General features: G+C 44.7%; 2 protein-coding genes across 4 annotated transcripts; both read left to right on the top strand.

Moving 5' to 3' along the window:
- The first annotated feature begins 1,193 nt into the window (after positions 1-1,193).
- LOC100273408 (AAA-type ATPase family protein) lies at positions 1,194-7,336 on the top strand. Its single transcript, NM_001147845.1, has 13 exons — positions 1,194-1,630; positions 1,725-1,822; positions 2,183-2,211; positions 3,084-3,324; positions 3,402-3,497; positions 3,589-3,704; positions 3,783-3,863; positions 4,696-4,819; positions 5,545-5,594; positions 6,349-6,439; positions 6,567-6,602; positions 6,686-6,786; positions 6,986-7,336. Exons 1-13 carry the CDS (start codon positions 1,338-1,340, stop codon positions 7,100-7,102), a joined length of 1,473 nt encoding a protein of 490 aa, NP_001141317.1. The 5' UTR covers positions 1,194-1,337; the 3' UTR covers positions 7,103-7,336.
- A 945-nt stretch (positions 7,337-8,281) lies between these two features.
- Positions 8,282-15,160, top strand: LOC103638140 (serine/threonine-protein phosphatase 2A 65 kDa regulatory subunit A). 3 transcript variants are annotated; one of them, XM_008661122.4, is made up of 13 exons: positions 8,282-8,523; positions 10,675-11,085; positions 11,993-12,239; positions 12,677-12,789; positions 12,986-13,065; positions 13,197-13,338; positions 13,419-13,499; positions 13,597-13,701; positions 13,879-14,061; positions 14,210-14,302; positions 14,394-14,533; positions 14,615-14,681; positions 14,794-15,160. In XM_008661122.4, the coding sequence occupies exons 2-13, from the start codon at positions 10,693-10,695 to the stop codon at positions 14,899-14,901; spliced, it is 1,752 nt and encodes a 583-aa protein (XP_008659344.1). In that variant the 5' UTR covers positions 8,282-8,523; positions 10,675-10,692; the 3' UTR covers positions 14,902-15,160. The 3 variants fall into 3 exon arrangements, with proteins under 3 accessions (XP_008659344.1, XP_008659342.1, NP_001334147.1); NM_001347218.1 differs by having other exon boundaries at positions 8,376-8,523; positions 14,782-15,080; XM_008661120.4 differs by having other exon boundaries at positions 8,323-8,523; positions 14,615-15,160.
- Positions 15,161-20,196: the final 5,036 nt, after the last annotated feature.

The raw sequence follows: 20,196 nt of genomic DNA, 5'->3' as shown, positions 1-20,196 counted from the left end.
ATATCTGGTGCCCCCCAATTTCAACCCACCAAGAGGCATTGCATTTGAAAAAACCTCTTGGCAGCTCACTTGAATATTATAGATCATCTTTTGGATACAATTAGAGAGGTCATTGTGCATCATATATGGTTGTTGCGTCTCATGGCTGTTTTTGAGCAACTTGGGTTAGTTGTACTCTCGCTACTCTTGGTGATTGTTGTCACCTAGATGCACTAGAGTTTATGGAATCGTTGAGCGGCCTATTATCGTCGGCTTCGATCATCGTTGTGGTGTGCTCCTGTGCTTATTCCTTGTTGAAAATACACGAAGAACAACTATGGTGAAACTATAATATGTTGGAGTACATCTTTGTGGTTCTTATGACCATTTCATTGTGGCCTTGGCAAGTGATACTAATTAGCCCATGAATCATCTATGGACTTACCACAATGAGGACAAAAGGTTGTGAGAAGACAATTGAATCTCAGAGATATATCTTGTTGTTGAGGAAACTTCGACAATGAAATTGTATGGGCTGGACCATGAGATAAAAAAACTGAAGATAAATCAATAAAAAATCATGACGAATTAGACAAATTCAAGTTGTCAATAAAAAGTAATAACTACCTATTTCAAATTTCATTTCATAAAAGGCCACATTTGATTTGAGGGACTTAGTATCATTTAGTCCATAAATTACCAAACTATAGAATTAAAACATGAGCTAAATTGTTTTAGTTCCTAATCTCTCAAATGTGAATAAAAGAGACTAAATCATATTAACCTCACCTTTGCCACTCATTTATTTCACTTGCACTAATGACCAGAGCATGCTAAGTAGTATTTTAGTCTTCTTATGAGTCACTTAGGCTTTGTTTGGATACTATATTATTCACCTCAATATATATGGGTTAAAGGAGATTGTGATGTAAATTAGTTTAATTTACATCATAATCTCCCTCAACCTATATGTATTGAGTGAATACTAGAACACCCAAACTAGTCCTTAATATATTTAAAATACTTTTAATCTTTATAACTAAATAAGATAGTGACTAAACTCTAGTTCCCAATTAAACTTTAGTATCTGCCCATAGTTTATAGTGCAAAAAAAGTTGTTGTACCCAAACACGCTTGCGCAGTTGCGCCTGCCTCGGGCACTCGCCGTCTCTTGCCGCGGGCGCACGACTTTTTCCCCAACAACCGATCGCCCACGCAAACCTCTCCTCAACTCGATCAAACCGGGGACGGAAAAGGCCCACCAAAATCCCCCAAAATTTCGTACCTCCTCAGCCCCAGCAATCTCGAATCCCGATGCTCACAGCCTCCACCGAATCCCTGGCGGTCGTCATCAGCGCATGAGCTTTCTTCGCTCGCTAGCGGACTCCTTCTCATCGCTGCTCTTCTCGTCGGGAGGCGGGGCGGTGTCCATGGACGCGGCGGGGGCGGCCCCGTCGCCGGCGGCGGTGGTGGGGGAGCGCGTGGCGGTGAAGCTCAGGGGGTACTTCGACCTCGCCAAAGAGGAGATCGACAAGGCCGTGCGCGCTGAGGAGTGGGGGCTCCCCGACGAGGCCACCGCGCACTACCGCAACGCGATGCGGGTCATGCTCGAGGCCAAGGCCGCGCGCGTCCCCGATGCCGTCTCCTCCAGGTGCGCCCGCGTTCACTTCCTCGTCCGCGTCGCGGCTAGGGCTTCTGGAATGGCTGATGACTGACTAGTGGATGGTGCCCTGTGGAGCTTGCAGCGAGAGGGGGCAGGTCAGGGTGTACCAGGAGAAGATCGCCAAGTGGCAGGCCCAGGTCGAGGAGCGGCTCAGAGTGCTTGGTCAGAGAAGCGGTGAAGGTGTGCACTCCTTTTTTGTGTCAATTCAGTTCCACTATGATAAGTTGATAACCACTGCAATGTGCGCTTTGCATCTAGGATAATCTGCCCTACAGCCATTGTTTACAATGTTATCTGCTTTAAAGTATGTGATATCATCTAGACAACCACTCCAGTGAGCTGTTCAAAAGTTTGGTATTTTGTTATCTGATTATTAGTCAGCTTTCTCACAAAAAAAAAAAAAGATTATTAGTCAGCTGTGTTGTTGAGTGAGGGCTTCAAATCTTATTTTGTTTCAACATATGGATTTTCCTGGTTGTCTTATTTAGTATTTACTGTACTTCCTTGGGAGTTAATTGTGCTATCTTGTCTGTTTTTCAGGGGCCACTGCTGCAGAAGTGCCCAAGAAGGTACAGTTTTTGGACTTCTAACTGCATGTGGGTCTGTGATCTTGTATTGAACTTCTGTTTCATACCTTAAATATTTGTTACCTTCTGAATTTCGATGTATTCATTCAGGGTTCTGTTTAGTTCGCATATTTGTAACGTGATGGGTAATTGATAATGTTAAACCATGTTAGTTTAAGCACAACCGTAATCGGATACCACACTAGAAATTGATACCGGCCTATTCAAACTTATTACCGCTGGTACTCGAGCGTGAATCATTACCGTTGCCATTTACGTTACATTTCGTGAACCAAACAACACGTAGGTTGTTTGGCATATACACTTCATATAATGTGATATCATGCACCTAGTTTGCTTTTAGTGAAATTATAACAGGACTATATTGTATTGCAAACTTTTTCTCCTTGCCTGACTAGCCCTATTTCCGTAATATGTTGAAATGGCACAATGGACTACTTGTTAAGCTATGTTATTTGTTGGAATATAATATATTAAGTTACATGCACCAACCAGTTCAACCCAAAAGCTTAAGCTGATAGGAAGAGGTGGGCAATTCACTTATATTATATTGCAACACTCCTTACGTCGAGTCTCTCTTTGGTCTCAGACGTGGAATAGGAGCGAGCAACAATTATTTTATTTTAATTGCGATAACCAGGATTCGAACTCGTGACCTCTGTCTTTGATACCACATTAATTTGTATACACCAACCAGTTCAAACCAAAAGCTTAAATTCACTTATATTATATTCCAACATTATTTTTTTGTTGGGGGTTGAGCCATCCTCTTGTGCTCCTGACTCCTTTGGTATACTTTTTTTTTGGTTTTCAAATATCAAATACTAGAAAAGTTACAAGTATCGTTATTATAGGTTGCTGCAAACAATCCTATCATTAGGACTGCAAAAACAGCGTCAAATAGCATCCAAAGATCTCCCTTGCAAAATAGCCCTACCTTCAACAGGGGTGGCCAAGCATCTACACATCAGAAGATAGGGAGCGGAGCTTCCAGACCAGTTCAGAAGGCTGGTGGAAACTATGATGACAAGCTTGTTGAAATGATTAATACAACAATTGTGGACAGAAGCCCTTCTGTTAAATGGGATGACGTTGGTATGCTGCTGTTTTTTGTTCTATATAGTCCAGTAAAATATCTGTTACAGTATTATTGATCAGACATTTGATTGTAGCTGGTCTTGACAAAGCAAAGCAAGCACTCATGGAAATGGTTATTTTGCCTTCTAAACGAAGGGATTTGTTCACCGGACTTCGGAGACCTGCTAGGGGTAAGACTGTAAGAGCATTCTGAAACTGTTCTTTTCCCTACGCTTGTTCTGTTAATAGGATGATCTGATTAAAGTTCACATCATCTTTTAGGTTTGCTTCTCTTTGGCCCACCTGGGAATGGAAAAACAATGCTTGCCAAAGCTGTTGCATCAGAATCTGAAGCAACATTTTTTAATGTTTCGGCTTCTTCATTGACATCAAAGTGGGTATGTGCTTATCCTTCTCTCTGTGTCATTTTTTTGTGGTGAACAGCCTAAATTAACCCATTTTTCATTGGAGAACAGGTAGGAGAAGCTGAAAAACTTGTCAGGACACTTTTCATGGTTGCAATTGATAGACAACCATCTGTTATTTTTATGGACGAGGTCATGTTGCATGCTCTTTGTACAGTAATCATTTGTAGTGACCTTCTCGGTTCATATTATTCTGAAATTATGTGATAGAATTCTATATTTCTATTCAGGTTTTCTTTGCTTCCATTTTCTCTATATTTTTTTATTGATGGAACCTGTCGTGTGATTTAAAAGTATTCCCTATCAATTAGTCAGAATGGTGACATATCATTAAAGCAGAAGGGTTTGATCATTTGGAAAAAAGTATCAATTATTAGATATGTGAAAACTATAATTTCCATCCACATGTTCTCTATATGTTTTCCACAAAACAATCTATTCGATTAGACATTGCATTCTGCTCTTAGATTTATGCAACATGTTTTTGTTAGCATTTCACTTCTTTTGGTTGAAGGGCAGGCCTGGAGCAGTTGCGAGAGCTGTCAGATCACAGGTTTGAAGTAGTCTTTCCACATTTGCGGGGGAAAGGCTTGCCTCCGTTTATCCCTTCCTCAGACCCCACTCATGTGGGAGCCTCTGGCACTGGGTCTGCCCTTCGCTTCGTTTGTTTGTCCTGTAACTCCTTTGTTTTTTAGTTTGACATTTTTGCTGTCTCATGTTCCAGAAATCTATTTGATACACAAATTGTTTTTTGTGTGATTTTGCAAATAAATCTTTCTGATAGTAGAAGTTCTGGTGAGCAAAAGGATGTATGTATTTTCTATTAGTTCAGTTGCCATGTGATATTCTTACTGTATTGATCTGCATTTACTTAGGTGATTTTATAGATTTATCATATTTGAGTTGTTTTCTTGTAATATTGAAGGCTGACACCTCTTTATGGTGGCTGTTTTTTACTTTGCAGATTGATAGTGTCATGTCTACAAGGTTAGCTAATGAGAATGACTCTAGCAGGCGTCTGAAATCTGAATTTCTTATCCAGTTTGATGGGGTGTCCTCAAACCCAGATGATCTAGTAATTGTTATAGGTTAGCATCTTTATGTTCCTCTAGTTGTTTACCTATGCTTAGCTTTTACTATATGTCTGGATCTAGCTAAATATATGATACATCTTACATGTGCAATTGTAAGTCTAGCTTAAACTCATTGGATCTAGCTAAATATATGATACATCTTACATGTGCAGTTGTAAGTCTAGCTTACGACTCGATAATCCTGAAACCCTCATATTAAAATATTTATTTGCTCCAGTTCTGTTGTTTTGGATTTGATATCCAGTATTTGGCAGTCACTTCAATTTCAATGTAAATGACCCTTAAAACTTCAACTCCTAGTATTTGGTTTCCATTACCTAAGTAACCTTAGCTAGGACATGTGGAAATTTTGCTTTGTATTTTTGCTTCTTGATGTGTCAATTCCGTGCTCCATCATTTCTGAAGCAGTTTTCAGCCATATAGGGCAGGAGCTGTCATCACTAAATTAGTCAAGACGCCACTTTACCTTTTCAGCTTTTTTGGTGACCACTAGTGATTGTTCTTTGCTTTACCGCAATATGACCTTTATTTCTGTCATCTGTATATAGCGGTTGATTTTATAGAAGACAACTCTAGATGAGCTGTGTGCAGTGCACTGTGCACGGATCCTATTTGATAGGGCATTATCTGTATAGGTGTTATTGATTTTTAATGCTGAATTATTCTTTTTTTGTTTTAGACTTTTATCTATATTTTATTGATGCCAATTCTCTGTCCAGGGGCTACTAATAAACCTCAAGAATTGGATGATGCTGTTCTTCGAAGGCTGGTAAGATCTATTCTGACATTTAAATGGTGTGGTGCTGTTTTTTTGTTGAGGACCGGGTGCTAGAGCCCGGGCGGTGGAGGTGGCCTTGGCCTTTCACCAGGTCGGGGGTTCGAACCCCCGATTTCTCACCAAAAAATCCCCTCGCTGCCCCTCGCCCACTCTCGGGGAGCGGCTCGGCTGTGGCCGCCTCAGGCCTGGGGTGGGCCTTTGCAGTGTGGACAACCTGAGACGGCCCGTTAGTGACAGGAGGGCAGGGTTCGGGGGTTTTCTAGGACAGGACCATGGTTCGGGTTCCATCTTTATCAGAAAACCGGGAGGGCGGTCTCCCCGTCCCAGTTTTTTACTGTTTTTTGTTGGGTTCAGAGTTTGTTACGCATGGAAGCTATGCACCTGATTCCTTAAATACCTTTGCCTCAATTTATTGCATTAGCCTTTGTGAGAAATTTTCTGTAACTGAGAATGGAAAAAACGACAGTTAGAGGACTAGTTACAATAGCAACTTGAGTTTGTCAATATTTTTTAGTGAAGTAGATGGCTACTATAAAGGATGATTGATGATGCGACATGCAATTCATTGGTACTGTAGCACCATTATTCTGTTCTGTTACTGTATTAGTCAGTGAATGGGTCAGGAGTTGATAGATTGGCCTTGGGACGATTGATGATTTGCTGCACACTTATTGTCTCATTAATACCCTACTATGTTGCCTTGCTTCTCTATATCTTGAATACCACTGTTTTGATTATCCGATAGGTAAAAAGAATATATGTGCCACTACCTGATCCAAATGTACGAAGGTTACTTCTGAAAAATCAGCTCAAAGGACAATCATTCAAACTGTCGAGTAAGTGCTCCAGTTCCCAGGTTTCTCTTGATAACTGCTTGATCGTAGTGGCTGTATATGTAGGACAGCCTTTTTTTTAAAAAAAAACGTTTGGCACAGTAGCTAACCTGGAACTGGTTCCTGACAGACCATGATTTTGAAAGACTTGCTGTGGAGACCGAAGGTATTGTGTTTCCTTTCGAGTATGTATGGCTGTTCTGAAAACATGGGCTATGTGGTCCTGGTTCCTGACGGTTTTGTTTGTAGGGTATTCTGGAAGTGACCTGAGAGCCTTGTGTGAAGAAGCTGCAATGATGCCAATAAGAGAGCTCGGTCCACAAAATATTCTTACTATCAAAGCAAATCAGGTACGGGTTTTAAACAGTCTGAACATAAAGTTCACTCGTTCTGAGTTTTTTTCACTGTTAAAACAGAAGCTTAAATGGACTTCTAGCTGTAGTATCTTTACAGATAACATACCCTACATAAGTGGTTGTTTCCCAGCGAAACTTTGGAATGTCAGTGTACGAAGCACTTAACCCTCGGTTTCTAATCTCGTATCTCCAGCTGCGACCTTTGAGGTACGAGGACTTCAAGAACGCGATGACGGTGATCAGGCCAAGCTTGCAGAAGAGCAAATGGGACGAGCTGGAGAACTGGAACGAGGAATTCGGTTCGAGCTGACGGAGACGCGCGCTGCCTGATGATGATGATCAAGCGGCCCTATTTCCAGATGTACATGATTTATGTCTCACACACACATGGTGGCTTACACACACACACGCGCCCATCGGCCATCGATGCGTCCTCAGTCTGGACAGCGCGTCTTCAACAGAAGCAGAAGGTACAATATAATGCTGGGAACAGCCCTATATGTATACCCATTGAAATGCCGCTGCCCAAGTTATTTAAAAAAACAAACCTCTAGTGTGTGTTATTATTAGCCTATAGCTGCTCTGGGCCGCCGAGGGCGAAATCGAAGTATCGTCGGGCGTGTTCGGCAGGCTGCAAGCCGACACTGTTGCAGCTGTTTGGACTGCTGCAGCTGCAATCCATAGAGAGAAAAATACTGTAGAAGCCGCAGCCGCAGCCGGATTGCAGCCGCAGCAAGCCGCAGCGAACAAGCCGGTCGTTGTGTAAAAAGAAACACAAAACCTACATGCTTAATGACTCGTATATGTGTTATTATTAGCCCATAGCTGCTCTGGGCCGCCGAGGGCGAAATCGAAGTATCGTCGTTGTGTAAAAAGAAACACAAAACCTACATGCTTAATGACTCGTATATGTGTTATTATTAGCCCATAGCTGCTCTGGGCCGCCGAGGGCGAAATCGAAGTATCGTCGTTGTGTAAAAAGACAAACACAAAACCTACATGCTTAATGACTCGTATATATTTTAACAAACAGTTGAAATTTAGGGTGGTGTCGCTGCAAGCTTGAGGCACGGAGCCGGCTGTCGGCCGATTTGTTGCTCCAGCCCCTAGGCAAACCCCAATAATGACGGGTGCGGACACGTTTGTGTCCAAATTGTTGTGGGGGAGGGGGTTGAAAGGGTGTTTAGGTGTGCTACCAAACGCAGATTAGGCTATTTCTAGCAGTTTACTCATCTTCTATTTCGCCTCTACTCTATAAACAGTAGTCTGTCTACAGTGCAAAAATAATCATTGGACATGGCCCCTTGTCCTGCAACTCAAGAAGCTAAACGTGGCGAGATGCAGGCACTGCTCGACGCGCAGTGCTCTGCCGCCTCTGCGTATTGCCACTTTGCCAGTGAGACGGGTGCTGGGCCTCCATGCCGCCTGAGTTTTTCCTGGGCTCCAACCCCAAGCGAAGTCTCCCTCCCGTCCATAGGACTAACAAGAGCGGATCGTATCTGAGAACGGGTCGACCGCCCTTTCAGGCCCAGGCCCACTTCGCACGCCCCACAGGCCTCGACATCCACTGCGTCCCCTCCTCCCCCGTCGCATTCTGCAGCGCCAGCTCGCTCCTCGCCCCGCCCCCTTCTCTCAGCGGCGACGCCTCGGGCGTTCCTACCCTGCCCCCTCTCCGGACCCCCACGCCGTCGGCGAAGCAGCCGGGCAAGAGCCCGATCCAGACCCCGCGAGGTCAGTTCAGATCCTGCTCCTCTTCTCCCTCCCCCTCCTTCCACAGCTAGATCTGCGCCCCTCACCCCGCTCGCTCGACCACCTCCGATCGCCACGCCCGCACCCTCAATACCGCCGCCGCTGCTACCGTCGTCGGTCTGGAGCTCAGGCCTTCTTCATTCGCGCGTTCACGTGTGGTTCCCCTCCTAGATCTGGGCTGTTGTTTGGTCGATTGCGCTGGTTTTGTAATGATTGCGACGCCCTAGTCTGAGTTCTCTTCTCGCGGATCGGAGGCTGTGTGGCGTTGGTTGCTAGGTACGTCGGTAGCTAGTGATTTGGATCAACCGTTGCTCGTGGTGTGTCGTAGATGAGTAGATCGCGTGTGGCGTCTGTTGCCCGTCTCGTTGTGCGCATCAGCTATTCACCTCGTTTCGTCGTATCGAAATTCGCTCATTTATTCAGGATCCGCGAACGTGCAAATTTAATTCTGGAGCTGAATATGTCGTTACATAGATCAGATTTCAGAAACATCTTCTCCATGCCGCCTGAGTGAGAATGAAAAGCAAACAAACAAGAGGAAATCTATAAATAGAACCCCCTGGGGACCCCAAACGACCAGATCAATTCATGCCAAATTTTACTTGGAGCATTTGCCTGAACTTGATTCAATTTCTCAGAATGCTCGGATGCCAAGTGATGTTGTTTCTTTCCTGGAACCATATTTAATAGGCATCTTTGCGGGGCATTTTTTTTTTTTGCTGGATCAACCAATTATTATCGTTTGAACTGAAGGCCATGTCATTTTTAATTGGGTAGTTGAGACTCACCTCCATAGATGATGTTATGGAATATTTGACTCTTCGAAGTAATCTGTGATGTTCTACTTGTCAACATGAATTTGTTAATTTTATTTGGATCATGTGTATGACAGTAGTATTCTTGTGTTGTTCAAGAAAGCCAATCCCAGGGAACTTTTAGTTATATAAGTTTGCAATAGTTTGGTGCATCTATTTCTTTGGTTATGGCATCAGAGATCTTTTTTTTTGTATATTTTAACCAAACGTTTGTTTCTATTCTGCTTCTATTTGTCTAGAGCATCTCTAACGGTGCCTTAAATCAGTGCACTATTTTGAAATATAGGGCTCAACTCATAAAAACAGCTCCAACAGTGCCTATTTTACAATCTTTTACGAAAAAATATAGGGCACACCATGAAGTGACCCAAATATATTACACCCCAGATTAGTGTCCTATCCTTAATCTTAAAACTCGACCTGCGGGGGGTAAGACAGCCCCCGGGCATTGTATTAAGAAGACCTTCTCACACAGGTCGAGAAAACCCCCGAACCCTTGCCCCACCCATACACAGCGGCATCGAAGCCCATGTGAGAACGACCACGGCCGGGGCTGAGCCCTAGACCTGTGCTTTGGCGTGGGACAAACGAGGGGATTTTTTTAACCACAACCTGAAATTCGCTCCCACGGGGGAGTCGAACCCAGGACCTGAGGAGTGCTACTCAGACCACCTAACCAACTCAGCTAGAGGCCCTTTCACGTCCTATCCTTAATCTTTTCTTTCCTAATAATGTAATGTAATTTATTTACTAAAATATATGATTTAGGGCTTAACTGTTGGAGTCCAAGTTGTTGTTAGTGCCCTAAATACTTTAAATGATGTAGCATTTTAATTTTTGGGGTAGTTGTCAGGACCTAAGGAGGCCCACAGAGGGGCTGCGGTAGCAGCAGCCATGGGCCCTAAGGGGGATTAGATAAGGATAGTTAGAGATAAGATTAGAAGATTAGTTGAGATTATCTAGGAAGGTTATCAGTTAATAGTTTGTTGAGAGTTTTTAGGAGATAAGGATCTCTAGCTAGATAGGGGCAGCCAACCGGCCTATTTATGTAATCAATGGATGAGAAATAAAGCAGACAAGAATTAGAAGGGAGAAACCCTCCTCTTGCTCGGCCGTGGGTAGAGGCCCCCGGCCGACATTCCTGCCCATCGATACCCCCTCTCCAATCCCTCACCGATCTAGCGACCATAACAGTAGTGTTTCGAGCCATATTGTTGGAGATGCTCTTATGCAGCCAAAGTTGTGTTAAAGTTTTTTTTTCTTGGGAATTTATATAATTACAAAGCTTCTAATGCTGTGTCCTCATTTACCAATTCAGCAATCCTTGATATACCTGATGGCTATGATTGATGAGCCTCTGTACCCAATTGCTGTACTGATTGATGAGCTTAAGAATGAGGACATCCAGTTGCGTCTAAACTCCATTAGAAGACTTTCGACAATTGCACGGGCTCTTGGAGAAGAAAGAACCAGGAAGGAGCTGATTCCCTTTCTTAGTGAAAACAATGACGATGAAGATGAGGTGCTTCTTGCAATGGCTGAGGAATTGGGTGTGTTCATTCCTTATGTTGGGGGTGTAGAACATGCTCATGTTTTGCTTCCCCCTTTGGAAACATTGTGTACAGTAGAAGAAACTTGTGTCCGTGATAAGGCAGTTGAATCTCTGTGCCGTATTGGTGCACAAATGAAGGAAACTGACATAGTCGACTGGTTCATTCCAGTAGTAAAGGTAAGAGGCTCATTTATGTAAAGTATTAAGTGTAATGTTATTGTAAATAAATATGCTGCCATTGTTACTGCATCTAGTGTCTGTGGATGTGCTTTTGTTGGCTCAAACAATCAACAACTATAGATGTGGCATTACATTTGCCATGCTTTAGTAATTTAATGTGTTGTACTGATTGGATTTATTGATCTGTTAGATGTCATAGACAGTTAGCTAGGCCACATATGTGAGGTCAGAGGTATGGGAGGCTCATTTGGTTTAGGACTAGAACTTAGAAGATACTATTGCTACCTTGCTTACGCATCAAGTAAGTCTCTATATAATGATATGATATGTATCAATCAAAGGCAAGCAAGAATTGTCATTAGAGATTCTCATATACTCTTGGGCCTTGAGATTGGGCATCAACATCCTTGGCATGCCAAATATCAAGTGTTTGGTTTGGTCCATTCACTCTCGTACCGTCAACCTCCACTTTCTGCACGTCTCCTTAATACAGGGTGTGACATTAGACCTACTAACTGTTGAGTCAAGCAACATTTTTCTACATTCTGTCGGTGCTTTGCTTTCTATACCATGTGCCTATGAACTGATAATCAAATATTTCTCTGTTGTAGCCTTGCAATTGCTTAAACTTAAAATGCCAAATTATATATGCAAAACATTGATTCATTAAGATGTGTCATTTTCTAAGTATAACATCTGCTATCGTACCACACGATGCCATGCCTTTGTGCTACTTTCTATTTGATCTCTTATCTGTGCAGATTTACATACTAACACAGTTTTACCAGTTCATTTTTGCTTATTTATTATTAGAAATAATCTGTGCATGTTATTTCATGTTATGTCCTACTAGTACCTATATGTCCATCCATCAATTCAAATTATCATGTTTTACTCTGTCCAGAGGCTAGCAGCTGGTGAGTGGTTTACAGCTCGTGTATCATCCTGTGGTCTTTTCCACATAGCCTATCCAAGTGCATTGGACCAATTGAAAACAGAATTAAGGACTATCTATGGTCAGTTATGTCAGGATGACATGCCTATGGTCAGAAGAGCTGCTGCATCAAATCTTGGAAAGTTTGCAGCCACAGTTGAACAGAATCATTTGAAGACAGAAATAATGTCAATATTTGATGACTTAACCCAAGATGGTACATTTTCTATACAGTTTCAATGAACTGTGTTGTGTTGCTTCATTTGTTATTTGGTTCCTGCAGTTGCAGGAATCATCTCTTGTTCCCTGTCTTTCTTGTTTGAGATAACTGTTTGTGTATCATTTCTCCCTAAATAGTTTTCCGTTTGCTTCTCTGATCATCCTTGGGTCCTGAAAGTTGAAAGAGAATTTTAAACATTTTTTTCTCTTTTGTGGCATAAAAAGAGTTATGAACTTGAAAGTTTTTTTTGGCAATGTTTGAATATCTTAAAGCCAGATATTTCTCTGAAAGGCATACTAAAGAAAACCTAAATCTACCTGTGTTTTCAAACAATCTAATCATTATTGAATCATTGAGTTAGTGTTTGCATATAGTCATACACTTTTGGGACATCATTAGGGCTATGTCTAAAACGTCGTGGTCTTTATTTTCAGATCAAGATTCAGTGCGTTTGTTGGCTGTTGAAGGTTGTGCTGCTCTTGGTAAATTGTTGGAGCCACAAGATTGTGTAGCTCACATTCTTCCAGTCATTGTCAATTTCTCCCAGGTACATTGCTCCCATGTTGGACCCTATACATTTTGCAGCAAGTAATTTGCTTTCTTTGTGGATATATTATTGGGAGACATGTTTTTAGTTGCTAGAGGTTGATAATTTCTCGGAGTCGCCTCTTAGTTTTGCAACTTGCTGCAGTTCAGTGCATTACCGCTGATAAATGCTACTTGCATATACTCGCTTTGTTTAGGATAAATCATGGCGTGTTCGTTATATGGTCGCCAATCAGTTATATGAGCTCTGTGAGGCTGTTGGCCCTGAGCCCACAAGGTATTATTTGTGCTAGCTGAATTCAACCTATTATTGCAGGGTTGTAAAACATGTATCTGAATTTTTGAGTATCATGTAAACCCATAACCTTTTCTAATGGATTAACTGTATATCTATGTTTTTGGGATTAGAGCTGATTTGGTGCCTGCATATGTTCGTCTCCTTCGCGATAATGAGGCTGAAGTGCGAATAGCGGCTGCTGGAAAAGTAACTAAGTTCTGCCGCATATTAAATCCACAGCTTTCAATCCAACATATTCTTCCGTGCGTTAAGGTGGGTGCAAAGCAATTATTCGTTTTGTTGCTATTTTTTTTCTGAGTGAATTAACTAGTTCATGCTAATTGCATTTATAGGAATTGTCATCAGATTCATCCCAGCATGTTCGTTCAGCTTTAGCCTCAGTCATTATGGGAATGGCTCCTGTACTGGGAAAGGTGATATCAGTGATGCAGACTTATGTTTCAATTATATGGTGTTGATACTGTTGGCATTCCATGTAAGCTGATCGTATTAATACCTTTTTTTTGGCAGGATGCTACCATGGAACAGCTTCTTCCAATTTTTCTCTCTTTGCTGAAGGATGAATTTCCAGATGTTCGGCTTAACATAATCAGCAAGCTTGATCAGGTTAATCAGGTCAGTACCATTTTTTGTTACTGGATTTCTTTGCCTTTTCCTTGCCGTTTTGGATCTTTGAAGTCTTGTTTACCAGCTATTAGTATGCTGGAATTTTTTTAAGTCACTGTCCTGTAAGCCTGGCCTCCCTCTTCAAAAAAGTTCTGTTGATTGGTGAATTTTGTTTTGATCTTTCAGGTTATTGGCATTGACTTTTTATCCCAAACACTGCTACCAGCCATTGTAGAACTTGCAGAGGATAGGCACTGGAGAGTCCGGCTTGCAATAATTGAGTACATCCCATTGCTGGCGAGTCAGTTAGGTGTTGGGTTTTTTGATGACAAGCTGGGGGCACTCTGCATGCAATGGTTGGAAGATAAGGTTCGTATCACTAGACTTATGTCAAAACAGTAACGCTGTGGGGCTACTCAAGCATCTTTCCTTTCCATCTTGTATCCTCGAGTGCATATAGGACATTGTGATGTATTGACTAATGGTTTAGATTAACTAACCAAAATTTGGATTTCAGGTCTTCTCAATCAGAGATGCTGCCGCCAACAACTTGAAGCGCCTTGCGGAAGAGTTCGGTCCAGAGTGGGCAATGCAGCATATAATTCCTCAGGTTATTTATCTACTATGTCAATACCTTGTATTTCCTACAACTGTGCATAATATAATCCTTCTATTTCCTGCAACCTGTTCTGTTTTCCCAGGTGCTGGAGAAGATCAACAATCCGCACTATTTGTACCGCATGACGATTCTGCAGGCTATCTCCTTGCTAGCTCCCGTCATGGGTGCAGAGATCACTTGTCAAAAGCTGCTTCCAGTCGTCATTAATTCTTCAAAGGACAGGTGAGTGACTAGAATGCTAAAGAAAAAAAAATCTTATCTTGGCAAGGTATCGATAACACTGACGTCGTCTAAATCTGTCAGGGTTCCTAACATCAAGTTCAACGTTGCAAAAGTACTAAAGTCACTTGTACCGATCCTCGATCAATCTGTGAGTTCATCCGGTTATTTTGCAAGTTGTTACCGTTTTGAAAAGCGCTGCGTTTGTATTTCCGCGTTATTGGGGAATATCGTGAATGCTTACTTCGCAGGTCGTGGAGAAGACCGTGAAACCATGCCTTGTTGAGCTCAGCGAGGACCCTGACGTCGATGTGAGGTACTACGCGAACCAGGCGCTGCAGGCGTGCGATCAAATGATGGTGTCGAGCTAACTAGCCGTGTGCCCGAGTACTTAGAGTTCGATGCCTCATAGTCCAATTTTGGATTACCTGTAATTTGTTGGGCCTTTTAGATTGAAGAGTTTTCCGTCTAGCCTCGGTGGACAGATCGACGCTGCCCATGCTGATAAATGGACGGTCCTGATCCATTGTTCGTTGTGTTATTAATGTTGTATAATTGAGCAGGACACAACACGTACGTTACTCTCTGTGTCTGTGTGTGTTTGCATGGCATTGTCTCGCAGGTAGTTGAGCAACCACGTAATAATTCTTTCCAGCGCATGATCTTCGTCTTTCGTGGGCGTCATGAGGCGCACCAGCGATGAGTTGTGCGGCACTCGCAGTGTGGGTGTGGCATGTGGCGTGGTGGTTGGTACTGGGAGAACGCGATTTTGGTTGGGTCCCTGCGATCTGCTGCTTTTCCATAGGGAGGAGATTTGTTGGCGTGGCGATTGGTCCGGCGGCGGATACGGCGCCGACCGTGGCGCAGGCATCGCTAGGCACGCACCCTAGTCTGCTCCACCTAGAAACCTCCCACATCCCACCCCCACAATAGCTACACAAACAGACACGCCGGAGCGAGCACATGTCTCACGTCCATCACTTGCACAACCTGCACCGTGCGCCATACCTCCCCAGCCAATAGGCATGATGGGTCGAGCGTAGCAATGCCTACATTTTTATGCCTCGGCTCCGGAGGCACCGATGGGTACTGCTTCACCTTCACGTCCCTGTCAGTGCCATCCGTGACGACGATCCCGTGGCCACTGCACTCTTCTTCTTTTCTGGGAGCTGGTCCTGAATTGTTTTATTTTTGTGAGAGGGAACTGGAATTTTTGTTCACGAAACAAAACACCGAGAAATAAAACACAATAGGGAGGAAAGCAGCACAGGTCACTATGCTCCTTTTTTCCCCTGTCTTTATTTTCCGCACCATTTCTTTTGCATTGCGAGAGAATCGAATAGACGTATATATAATATATGCGCACAAAGTCATCCCATGAAAAAATTTAAAAAAAAATGCGATCTGAATTCCTCGAGAGGTGAGATTGGAAGACATCTCTGACACCTCTCACTCTCTCTACTACTACTACAGAATAAGTACAGATCTCTCTTTGAACCGGGCCCAGCCGTGCAATGCAACCGAGTGAGCGAGTGAGTGCCCTCCGCTACTACACTAGTCAGAAGCGAGTTGAGTAGAGTAGCTAGCGCGCGTGACAGCGTGGGGGGTTCCATACCTCTACCGTGACAGCTAAACGTGGCGCCGACGCAGTGCTGCTACACTGGACGACACGTGAGTGCGGGAAAAAACCAATAATTCCGAGAAAGCGTTGTCACTTACTATTAGTATAATACTCAAAATGTGTTCATGTATGGCATAATACACACAGCCTCTGCAACGCCGGAAACGACAGATAATTCATTCACGGCGGTCGAACCAAATGCAAACAGCCGCTAGCTCTGCACAAAGATGTCTTACAAATGTAGGCGTAAGTAATTAGAGGTCGACTGGGAAGTGAAGAGGAGGAGGAAGAAAAAGAGGAGCACGGCCCGACCGATCAAAAAAAACTGCCAGTAGGATGGGGGCTACACTACACTTAGGGCTGGACGAAAAACTCGTAGCTCGTTAACTCGCTCGACTCGACTCGATAGTGGCTCGACTCGACTCGACTCGTTTATAATTTGTAACGAGTTGAGCTTGTATTTCAACTCGTTACGATAACGAGCCAGCTCGAGCTGGCTCGCGAGCTGACTCGCGAGCCAAACGAGTTGGAGTAATTAGTCAAATCACAATAATCTCCGATCCAAAATAGTTAATATTGTACTCTACTATAGTTAATCTTGTTCTTTGTTGAGTGTGGAATCTTAAGTTGCAAACTCTATTCCTTTTTCTAAATAGATCTCCTTCTTTTCTTTTGCTACATGTTTTTATATCCGTTCGTAGACACTAGACATGGTATTATCGAGCTGGCTCGCGAGCTAAACGAGCCAACTCGAGTTGGCAAACGAGTCGAGCCGAGCTGGATATTTAGCTCGTTAACATATCGAGTCGAGCCGAGACAGCTCGTTATCTTAACGAGCCAACTCGAGTCGAGTCGAGCCGAGTCGAGCCAGCTCGATATCCACCCCTAACTACACTACAGCGCCACAGGGAGCGGCAGAACACTATCTCTATATCCTCTCTCTCTCTCTGTATCCTGCTGCTGCGCATTGCACTCTGCCACTCTGTTCTCTTCTGGGGCTGCCATGCCATGCCATCATCATGCTGGCTGGCCCCGCGCCCTCCTCCCTCACATCACGTGGTCTGCGCCAGCAAATCATACGCCCACTGGTCTGGACTCTGGAGTCTGGACCCAGCAACGGGCCGGCCATCACAGTACCGCTGCGCCCTTGCCCTCCTCCTTTCGGTTTTGGTACGCATGCATGTATGCATGTATGTATGTTTTGGTCAATGCCATCGGTATTTCTATACTCCCATGACCACCATGCATGGGTATGGGCACATGGGCACATGCATAGCCTGGCCCCTAGTACTAGTACTAGTAGCCGCCCACATTGTGTTGTACAGTTTTTGGACGCCACATGTCCCTCCCCTCCCCATCCATCATGCCTTGTTCATTAGAGGATATAGGACAGAGACCCATCACGGATTCTATGATGGGTTCAATCACTCCATCCCTGACCAACTCCGATCTATACTATACTATAGTATACATAAAAGGGCAGAGGATACACAGACAGATACACGCACTACTAGTACACCACGGTACGGCGCTGCTCGCAACTCACGAACTGCACCTCTGCATTTCGTATCCACTCACTGTACGCCGGCTGCCTGCCGGCTGCCGTCCCGGCCATTTGTGCTCGGTTTCATCTGCACGCCACAGCCGCAGGCAGGACGGCAGCATTCTTTCCTTGGTTGTGCGCACTGTACTTGTTGCTGCTGGTGCTGTTGTTGGCTTGTTGGGCTTTCAGGTCACTACTCTTTAACCGGCGTTGTTCAGACATTCTAATGTAACCCCTTTCTGCAAAGTCTTACTAGAGTCCACTGTGCTTCTAGTCTCTGCACGCTGCTTACAACAAAACAAGAGCCTGAACCTGTTGTTGCAGCGGAACGAACGAAACCTTGAGAACTTCCAGAGACTTGGCATGTGATGAGACCCGGAGAAAGGAAGGTGAGGTGGGAACAGCTCCTGCTCCTTGTTTTTACACTGTTGCCGACTTGCCGCGCGTCGTCTCGTCGGTCCCCTACTCCCCTCCCCTGCCACTCAAAAAAAAAACTCTTTGTCTCACACTCTCTCTAGATCTGTGCATTTACCCTGACTCTCTGTACAGTTGTTTGAGATCACCGGAACAGAACCGAAACACACACCAAGCGGAGCAAGAACAGGAAGACGACGCGTGGTTGCGGATCGACAAAGAGCTGCTGCTGCACACATGCAATCCAGCAGCGACTGGATCGTGAGTGAACGGGCATGGCCTTTCCTCGTGGTGCGTTGCGGCTTGCGAGCAAGCAGGCAGGCAGGCACGCATCGAGTGCGTTGTGGGCTGCTCTGCTTGGCCTTGCCCAGCTCAAGCTGCCACTTATTGCTCGGCAGGTACAAAGGGGGCATGCAGCAACGCCTTTGCGCGTGCAGCACAGTGCGCGCTGCACTGCACTGCACACCACACACACACACAGGCACACAGCCGTCGCCGTCCGCTGTGGGCTTGCGGGCGGCTAGGCTTTCGGCCGGCCAGGCCAGGTCGCAAGGGAAAGAGAGACAGGCCATTGGCTGGCTGGCTCAGAAGTCAGATCCATTGAAGCCAATGCAATGCAAGCTTGGATGGATGCATAAATGCATTGCGCCCTCCTTTCTCCTTTCATCTTTCTGCTTTCATTCAGAGCGAGAGTAGAGAGAGAGAGAGACGGTTGGAATGTTCATATTTGTTCGCATGCGGTGTGCGTGGCATGGGTGTGTCGTGCGTGCCACTCAGTTCCTGTGCCTGGCTGCTTTGTTTTTTCTTTGCATTGTTTCCCTCCATTTATATTGATGGCTCATGCTACTCTGCTTGGCCTGCTGGCTCGTGTTGTCACACATACACGCGCACACACACAGAGATGAGATGAGAGACAGAGGGTCTAGCTGAGAGAGAGGGCTGTGCCTGTGCATGCCGGCCTTGTGAGTTGTGATCGATGCATGCATGGCACGGCCTGCAGAGCTTCTTCCCATAGCCGTGGTGATGAAAGGCTGTTGCTGCAAAGCCTGAGGCTGGCTGCGCTTTGGCCGAGCCTGCTGTGAGCTCAGCTCAGCTGTGCGTTTTTATGGCTCACGCATGCAGGGTGCTAGCTCATATTAATTATTTAATTAATTAAAGACATCTCGTCTAGCCTCTGCACGCTAACGTTTCTGCGCCCTCTGCCGCCGCGTTCTGTTGCTCAGCTCAGATCAGATCATTGAGGAGCCTCTTCGTCTTCGCTCTCTTGCTTTTGTCTCGCCTCCAGCCTACAGCTGCATGAAAGCGGCAGGCAATGCATGTACGCGTCGGGCAGCAAGACGACCTCAGGCGCGCGATTGAACCACTCGACCAGCTTTGTCAGGGGCTCAGGGCACAAGCACATGCATGTTTAGAACAAATAATAAACGGAGGGAGGAGGGAAAAGAGAGAGACATAGATTTTGTTTGAGACAGCGCGCACATGTCCATATGTTTTGGCACATCTGGGCATGGATGCGCAGTCGCCGTAGCCATTGCTTGTACTACCAACATGCGCAGAGAAAGGTACCCCCCCTCTCCAAATTATAGGACCCTTTTTCTAAGCTTAGTGCTTTTTGGTTTTGAAGCAATACTATTAGTATTTGGGCATTTACGCTAGTGCTCCTGTTTTTCGGTGTAACTATAAATTTGGTCCTGTTTTTTAGACTTTACATGTTTGTCTCTATTTTTTTTTGTCCAAAACCAACTGTTGTATGTTCTTGTCGGGGACCATAATTAGGGCTACCCCCAAGACTACTAATCTCAGCTGGTAAACCCCATCAGCACAAAGCTGTGAAGGCCTAATGGACGCGATTCAGGCCAAGGCTCCGCTCAAGGGACACGATACCGCCTCGCCCGAGCCCGACCTCGGGCAAAGACAGCCGACCCCGGAAAATTCACGCCTCGCCCGAGGATCCTCTCAAGCAACAGATGCACCGTCGACTCGCCCGAGACACAGCTCGGGTAGGCTTCGCGGAGAAGCAACCTTGGCCAAATCGTCACACCAACCGACCATATCGCAGGAGCATTTAATGCAAGGATCGCCTGACAT

The sequence above is a fragment of the Zea mays genome, chromosome 9 (genome assembly GCF_902167145.1).
Source record: "Zea mays cultivar B73 chromosome 9, Zm-B73-REFERENCE-NAM-5.0, whole genome shotgun sequence".
Taxonomy (NCBI): Eukaryota; Viridiplantae; Streptophyta; class Magnoliopsida; order Poales; family Poaceae; genus Zea; species Zea mays.
The sequence above is the reverse complement of the archived record's forward strand: the minus strand, read 5'-3'. Positions and strand labels throughout refer to the sequence as shown.

Excerpts from the sequence above, each read along its gene's own strand:
- LOC100273408 (NM_001147845.1), top strand. The coding sequence starts at position 1,338 with ATGAGCTTTCTTCGCTCGCTAGCGGACTCCTTCTCATCGCTGCTCTTC. Across the intron at positions 1,631-1,724 it reads CCCGATGCCGTCTCCTCCAG|CGAGAGGGGGCAGGTCAGGG; the intron begins GTGCGCCCGCGT and ends TGGAGCTTGCAG. Across the intron at positions 5,595-6,348 it reads ATGCTGTTCTTCGAAGGCTG|GTAAAAAGAATATATGTGCC; the intron begins GTAAGATCTATT and ends ATTATCCGATAG.
- LOC103638140 (XM_008661120.4), top strand. The coding sequence starts at position 10,693 with ATGGCTATGATTGATGAGCCTCTGTACCCAATTGCTGTACTGATTGAT. Across the intron at positions 14,303-14,393 it reads TGCAGCATATAATTCCTCAG|GTGCTGGAGAAGATCAACAA; the intron begins GTTATTTATCTA and ends CTGTTTTCCCAG. Across the intron at positions 14,534-14,614 it reads ATTAATTCTTCAAAGGACAG|GGTTCCTAACATCAAGTTCA; the intron begins GTGAGTGACTAG and ends TAAATCTGTCAG.